This window comes from Oncorhynchus gorbuscha, linkage group LG10 (genome assembly GCF_021184085.1).
Source record: "Oncorhynchus gorbuscha isolate QuinsamMale2020 ecotype Even-year linkage group LG10, OgorEven_v1.0, whole genome shotgun sequence".
NCBI classification, from domain to species: Eukaryota; Metazoa; Chordata; class Actinopteri; order Salmoniformes; family Salmonidae; genus Oncorhynchus; species Oncorhynchus gorbuscha.
The window spans coordinates 89,026,287-89,034,094 of NC_060182.1; the positions used below are offsets into that span (position 1 = coordinate 89,026,287).

The window sequence follows — 7,808 nt, forward strand, 5'->3', positions numbered from 1 at the left end:
TCCAATGTCAGGAGACAGCAGAGGGAGCATGCACCTATCCACATCGATGGGACCATAGCAGAGAACGTGAAAAGCTTCAAGTTCCTCAGCTCACTGACAATCTGAAATGACCCACCCAAACAGACAAATCAAATCAAATTGTATTGGTCACATACACATGATTATCAGATGTTCGTTCCATTATTTTACTTTTAGACTTGTGTGAATTGTTAGACACTACTGCACTGTTGGAGTCAGGAACACAAGCATTTTGCTACACCCGCAATAACATCTGCTAAATATGTATATGTGACCAATAACATTTCATTTCATTTATCCCAAGCAGAGAAACACAGAACTGTGAAGATTATCATATTGTCAACCAACTCCACAGTGAAATATATGTGCTCTTGAATATTCACTCTAATAGGCTTTATTGAGTTGGTTCGATAATCTTATTGCTCTTTCTAGGGATAATTGTTTTATGACTGAGAAAAAAACTGGAAACATCCGTTGATAATATTTCAGCTGTGTGTCCTATAAACCTGCTTTCTTTACGTCCCAAAGCTAAAGTCTCACCACGGTCTCATCGTCCCATTCAGTCGTTTTCAATGCGAAGTTAACTCCGTTCCTTGAAACGCATGTGGACGTAACGCGAGACGAAGCTGGTTTTCCCAACTCCTCGCTCTCCAATTACCACTTTAAATGTATACTCTGTGCATGTCGTGATATAAACCAGAGAATGCCTCTACTTTATTTTTGCTGCATGTGACCAATACAGACAGGCGTCATGAATGAATGACTCCGTACACATGCTTTTTATTTAAATTGTATTTATTCTAACAAAACATATATCTTTCAGAATCTAAAGGACAATGACTTTGTTCTGCACTGCTATATTAATTACATGTTTTAAACAGAAAACCTATTCAACTCTATGAAGCCATTTCTATCAAACAGCCTATTCATATTACTGATGATAATACCCATTGTTTATTACATTGTATATAGTGAGATCTTAACAATTGTGAAAAGTAAGAATAATGTTGTACAAACCCAACTGTCACAATAAACAACACATTTATAAATTGTTAAATAAACTTTACATCGTAATGCCTTTAGTAAACTAATCTGAATCGTTACCAAAATAGGATGGATACTACATACAGTTCATTCACAAAACCAATGACGATCAAATGACATTCAATTGACATTATATTACATTTTTGGCAATCATATTATATTCTAAACTGGATGGTTTGAGTCCTGAATGCTGATTGGCTGAAAGCTGTGATATATCAGACCGTATACCACAGGTATGACAAAACATGTATTTTTACTCTTCTAATTAGGTTGGTAACCAGTTGATAATAGCAATAAGGCTCCTCAGGGGTTTGTGGTATATGGCCAATATACCACGGCTAAGGGCTGTTGCGTTGTGTGTAAGAACAGCCCTTAGCCGTGGTATATTGGCCACATACCACACCCCCTCTGGCCTTATTGCTTAAATAGAAACTGTTGCAAGTATGGGTTTAGAGGGCTGTTTATAAAATATACAAACTTGCAATTGAAATGAGAGACATAAAAAAATATATATATTGTGTAAATGGAAGCATACAGGATACATGGCACTTGAAAATCATTCTGGTTTTGTTTGCGACATTCTTACAGTAGTTATTGAATCAGTATCATAAGTTCATTCTGACGTTATCTGATGAGAACAGAGGCGGAAATAATCTTTGTTCTTTTTTCAGAATAAATACACACTTGATATGAGCAAAACAACAAAACACATTCATCTAGAATATTTTACATTTACAGGTTATTGTTCTATTGGTAAACACAGGCCTACACAGCGCATATATCATTTATACACATATTTGTGTGAACTACAGGTGGGATAGTCTGGTAGCATTATAATTGATAAACCATCTAATTTCAAGCGGTGGAAGTTTGCCTTTATGAAAACAAGCAACAAACACAATCATTATTGTAATACCTGATGATGCTGAAATGTACACTGTATTGTACCCTGAATAACTTCTACATAAATGACTTCAATAGGTAGGACTATCTTATCTTTTTGTTTTCCTAATAAGCACAAAGCCTAGAGCAAGTTCGATGCTTTTCATCTCTTGCATAAACATGGAAATGCATTTTGCGATGGTTAAATCTTTCAGTCTTTTCTCCATGATATTTAATATACAACAAAAATACCTTTTTAAAAGTGTGCCTTCAGTGTTTTTGCTCACTTTTGTCCATGTAAACACAAACACTTTCACTCATAGATTTCATGAGTCAACCAATATTGTCCAGTCAGCCACTCAATAACTTATTCAAGACATTGTTGCCATTTCTTACTGGTCATTAAATGGAACACAAACAATATGCTACAAGTCATCAGCTACAAAATGGCTTTATATTATTCTACTATATCTACAGTACTCGTTTACAGAGTTGAGGAGCTTTCTTTATAGTCCTTCAAAATGACAGAGGCGTAGTTCGGAGGGGTGCACAATATGGACTCGGACACGGGTGAGGTGTTGTGGAAAGGGCTCCCCATGCTCGCTGTATCACGGAATGGGGAGGGGGGCATCAGGGCCATAGAATCCTCCATGGCTGATTTGATCTGAACAACGTCGTCCTCTTCTTCTTCATGAATCAGGCCGTTGTCATACATGTATCCATGGAGGAGGCCAAACTGTTCCTCCTCCACCTCTACCTCCTCCTCCTCAATCTCCTCAATCTCCTCCTCAATCTCCTCCTCCTCTTCTATCTCTAGGGTGGAGTTGGGTTCCTCGTCATCAAAGGGGCCAAGTTCTAGTTGCAGGGGCAGGATTGCATGCTGCTGGATGAGATGAGCCTGGTGGTACACAGGCCTGCCATGACTGCTCCCAGACCGGCCCCCAAAACCACCAGCGCCCCCACCAGCCATAGGGCCAGGGCCGGGCAGACTGATCATGTCCATATCATTGAGCTCAGGGATGATGAAATCACTGTTGTACTGTAACAGTAGGTGGTCTGTGATGACCCTCTGTTGGGGGATCACTCTGCTCTGTGGCAGGGGCATGTGCTCAACAGGGGGATAATATTCAACCACCTCATCCACCTCTTTCATCGGCCCACCGATGGAGGGCATTATCTGCCCGTGGGCCATCATGTGGGGACTAAGGGGAGGGTTGTATCTGACTAGGTCGCACTCGTCCTCCTCGGCTACGTTGTACAGAGTTTTGGTGCTGAGGTCAGAGAACTCCATGGCCATGCTGCTGCCTGTGTTATGGTAGGTGTTAGTTAAGGGTCTGATGACAGCCATCTGATTGGAGCATCCTGCTTCCTGTCTCTTCACGTGCACAGACAGTCTGTGCCAATTGTGCTCCCCTTTTGGAGGATGATGTCTTGCACCTGGTTCAGACCATGACACAGACTTTCCATTAGAACTATAAACAGAATAAAGATGGCTGTTAGCTCTTTCACAGGAACTCAGAAAAGTGAAGACAACAACAGCATTTCTGGTTCATGTAAAAATACATTTTTTTTAAACGAACGTTAAAACGTTTTTTAAATGAACGTTAAAACGTTTTTTAAACGAACGTTAAAACGTTTTTTAAATGAACGTTAAAACGTTTTTTAAATGAACGTTAAAACGTTAAAACGTTTTTTAAATGAACGTTAAAATCAGATCAATTCTATGTTGATGGTGACGTTTTGGGTTGAACTATACCTTACTGAGGACTGTATATCTTTATTTATCTATTCAGATTAATGTATTTCCAATGTACTATAAATCATTATGGTGTGGTACAGTGTATCCTGATAGTACTCATGGGTATGCTGGTTTTCATTATATTCAGCAACAGATTTAATGTTAAGGTGTTTTTTAATTGAACATTTGACCTGGATCTGGCATAATATACTCTCTCTGTGTCCCAAATGGCACCATATTCCTTACATAGTGCAATACCTTTGGGGCCTGGTCAAAAGTAGAGAACTAACCTACATAGGGTATAGGGTGCCATGTGGGATAAAGAATCTGAGAGTTAATTACTGTAAGACAAAATCAGCATCCCATTGGTACCTCAGGAGAAAGGTCTGTACTCTCAAAGCGTCTCAGAGTACGAATTCTGATCTAGGATCAGGTCCCACCTGTCCGTGTAATCCTATTCATTATGATCTAAAAGGCTAAACTGATCCTAAATCAACACTCCTACTCTGATACTCTTTGTGAATATGGACCCAGGATTACATCAACCTACTTCTCAGAGTTCTTCTTCCGTTTGAACATGTTGAGCAGGCTGTTGCTCCGGCAAGTGCCGTCGCCCACGTGCATGCGCACGGCATCCGAGGTGGTGAAAGCGCTGCGCACGTTACGCTCCGGCTTGGCGAGGATGATGTACATCTTGGGCGAGAACATACAGCCCAACGCCACGGTGACGCTCAGGCTCACAGAGAACGACGTGGTGATGATCTTATAGTTGGAGCCGAAGTAGATGGGGACAAACGCCAGCCAGATGATACAGGTGGTGTACATGGTGAAGGCGATGTACTTGGCCTCGTTGAAGTTGGCCGGGACGTTGCGCGTCTTGAAGGCGTAGTAGGTGCAGCTCAGGATGAGCAGGCCGTTGTAGCCCAGGGGCGCCACCATGCCCAGTGTACTGGTGTTGCAGATGAGGTACACCTCCCTGATGCTGGGGTAGGACTTGACGGGCATGGGCGGCTCCAGGATGATCAGAGTAACCTCCAGGGTAAGCTGGACACTGACTAGGAGGCCAGCGATCACCAGCTGATTATACAAAATAAGAAGAAGACAGGTTTTATATGCCGTTTTTCAGACAAAAAAAATGATGCGTCTGAAATAACATTATATTCCTTGTAGTACTCTACTTTTGACCAGAGCCCTGAGAAGGCCCTAGAGCCTTGAGCATGCACTAGAGCCCTGAGCATGCACTAGAGCCCTGAGAAGGCCCTAGAGCCCTGAGCATGCCCTAGAGCCCTGAGCATGCCCTAGAGACCTGAGAAGGCCCTAGAGCCCTGAGCATGCCCTAGAGCCCTGAGAAGGCCCTAGAGCCCTGAGCATGCCCTAGAGCCCTGAGAAGGCCCTAGAGCCCTGAGCATGTCCTAGAGCCATGAGAATTCACCAGAGCTCTGAGAAGGCCCTAGAGCCCTGAGAAGGCCTTGGTCAAAAGTAGTGCACTGTTTATGGAATGTGGTGTCATTTCGAACGCATCCAAAATCAAAACCAAACAGATTAATACAAAAAAAGAGACTAAGGAATAAGTCTATATAATCACCTGGGCCCAGGCGCTCATAAAACGCGGCTTCCTGGTACAGATCTTCTTCTTGCTGCCTGCCAGGATACGTGCGATGCGGTTGGTCTTGGTGACTAACGCTGAGTAGCACATGGCGGCCGAGAGGCCCACTAGGAGGCGCTGCAGGTAGCAGGAGACCACGGTGGGCCGGGCGATCAGGGTAAAGGGGCAGATGTAGCCCAGGAAGATGCCGGCCAGGATGATGTAGCAGAGCTCACGGCTGGAGGACTTGACCACGGGCGTGTCTCGGAACAGGACGAAGATGAAAGTGACGAAGGAGGTGACTAGGATGCCCAGACAGGCAAACACCACCTGGACGATGGACTCCGGGTTCCCCCACTCCAGGTACCGCAAAGTGATGGGCTCACAACCTGGGGAGAAGACACAGATAAAGAGAAAATGTGTGAGACCTTGCTCTGAAGATGTTTCACTAGAAACAAAGGAAAAAGGCTCTAATGTAATAGGCTACTGGGTTGATTCGTTGATGAGTTGATTGGTTGATTTAACCTAGGCCCTAGTCCAATATCTTTCATAGTATGTCTTACCTGACACTTCTTAATAATTCAATATTAGGAAAATGACCCAAAATCACAAAGGTAGAAACCAATAGTGGGTCGAAATTAGAATGCTGCCCAGCTGCCCAGAATGAATGCTGCCCATGCTGCCCAGAATGAATGCTGCCCATGCTGCCCAGAATGAATGCTGCCCATGCTGCCCAGAATGAATGCTGCCCATGCTGCCCAGAATGAATGCTGCCCATGCTGCCCAGAATGAATGCTGCCCATGCTGCCCAGAATGAATGCTGCCCAGTTGCCCAGAATGAATGCTGCCCATGCTGCCCAGAATGAATGCTGCCCAGTTGCCCAGAATGAATGCTGCCCAGTTGCCCAGAATGAATGCTGCCCATGCTGCCCAGAATGAATGCTGCCCATGTTGCCCAGAATGAATGCTGCCCATGTTGCCCAGAATGAATGCTGCCCATGTTGCCCAGAATGAATGCTGCCCAGTTGCTCAGAATGAATGCTGCCCATGTTGCCCAGAATGAATGCTGCCCATGTTGCCCAGAATGAATGCTGCCCATGTTGCCCAGAATGAATGCTGCCCAGTTGCCCAGAATGAATGCTGCCCATGTTGCCCAGAATGCTGCCCAAAATAATATTAATTAAACATGGGTAGCCTATAGAATTTTACTTTCACCAAATCAACCACCAAAAAGCCTGTGTGACCGCTGTCTCCAGTTTGAAAACACACCAAGAATTAAAGTAGGTTTTTAGCTCAACTATAAATAAACCCCTTTTCTCTACTTAGGGAGGGCTAGTGCGCAGAACAGCTAGTCATGGGGAGGGGAGGAAGAGACAGGCTGGAGTACAGAGCATAACCATGGGAGGGAAGGGGAAAGGACAGGACTGTAGCAGGACTCATTAAATCACTGCAACGTATCACCAGTCCATCCAACATCACAATGGCGTCTGTTCACAGACAAACCTAACTGATGCCAAACATTTGACCAATTTTATATCGACATCAAACTGCAAATGCAAAATAATCACATAAAGGTCATTAAGTAGTTTGTGTTATGATAGTTCAAATAATTGCTATCTAAACAAAACATTTATTTTCACAAAGTTGTTGACAATTCTTTTCGGGGATAGTGTTGTCGTTTAATGTCTAATGCCTCTGGCGTAAAAGTAAGAAATGTGAATGAATTTAAAGGAGCTCGTCTGAAGGGCTTGAAAGCCGTTTGAAAGTAGAACGGGTAAGCAGCAGTGGCAGGAGGGGGGAGTAGGGCTGTCTGCAACACGTTAAACATGAGTAATGGTGCTCTGGAGCCATGGGGACACCTTAGGACAGCAGTATAGGACAGGTGGGTGATATAGTGCTGCTACTAACCATTATGGATGAATAAACTCTGTTGTGTTGAAATGAAGTGTTGTCCTGTGAAGGTTTAAGGGAACTGAACGTCAAAATAAGGGCGTAATACCCCTGGGGGAATGGAGCTTCCCCTGTGAATAAGATATCTGCTCTGATCTCAAAAATATTATGCTATTATACAGCTGAACAGAAACGCAGAGCGAAACACGTGAGCAAGGAACTCCATCTAAATACTGCAAATAGCCAATACGCTGTAGGCCTACTATAATTTCAGGTAATAATACACAAGATAAATACAATGGTAGAAGATAATATATGTCATAGAATCCTCTGATGTACTGTAACCAGGTGTATTTTGGCCCTCCTTAGCTGTGTATATGTTGCTGAAGGCACCTCTACAAAGACAAGAAAAGCTGAAACCAAACAGTATAATAATAATAATATATGCCATTTAGCAGACGCTTTTATCCAAAGCGACTTACAGTCATGTGTGCATACATTCTACGTATGGGTGGTCCCGGGGATCGAACCCACTACCCTGGCGTTACAAGCGCCATGCTCTACCAACTGAGCTACAGAAGGACCACACAGCATACCCTCCTAACAAAACCAACAGCATGATGGCACTGTTCTGTACCCTTTCGTTTGTTC

The 7,808-nt window shown here is 43.5% G+C and overlaps 1 protein-coding gene across 5 annotated transcripts in view; it reads right to left on the reverse strand.

The window, feature by feature from the left end:
• Positions 1 to 807: 807 nt before the first annotated feature.
• Positions 808 to 7,808, reverse strand: part of LOC124046699 (metabotropic glutamate receptor 1-like) — a 44,566-nt gene continuing 37,565 nt past the window's right edge. For 4 of the 5 annotated variants that reach the window (XM_046367392.1, XM_046367394.1, XM_046367393.1 and 1 more), the window contains 3 exons: positions 5,268 to 5,656; positions 4,233 to 4,759; positions 808 to 3,416 (listed from right to left, as the gene is read on the reverse strand). In XM_046367392.1, the coding sequence (XP_046223348.1) occupies positions 2,429 to 3,416; positions 4,233 to 4,759; positions 5,268 to 5,656 (1,904 nt within the window). In that variant the 3' untranslated portion in view covers positions 808 to 2,428. The remainder of the gene's footprint in view (positions 3,417 to 4,232; positions 4,760 to 5,267; positions 5,657 to 7,808) is intronic. The other variant, XM_046367395.1, reaches the window with a different exon arrangement.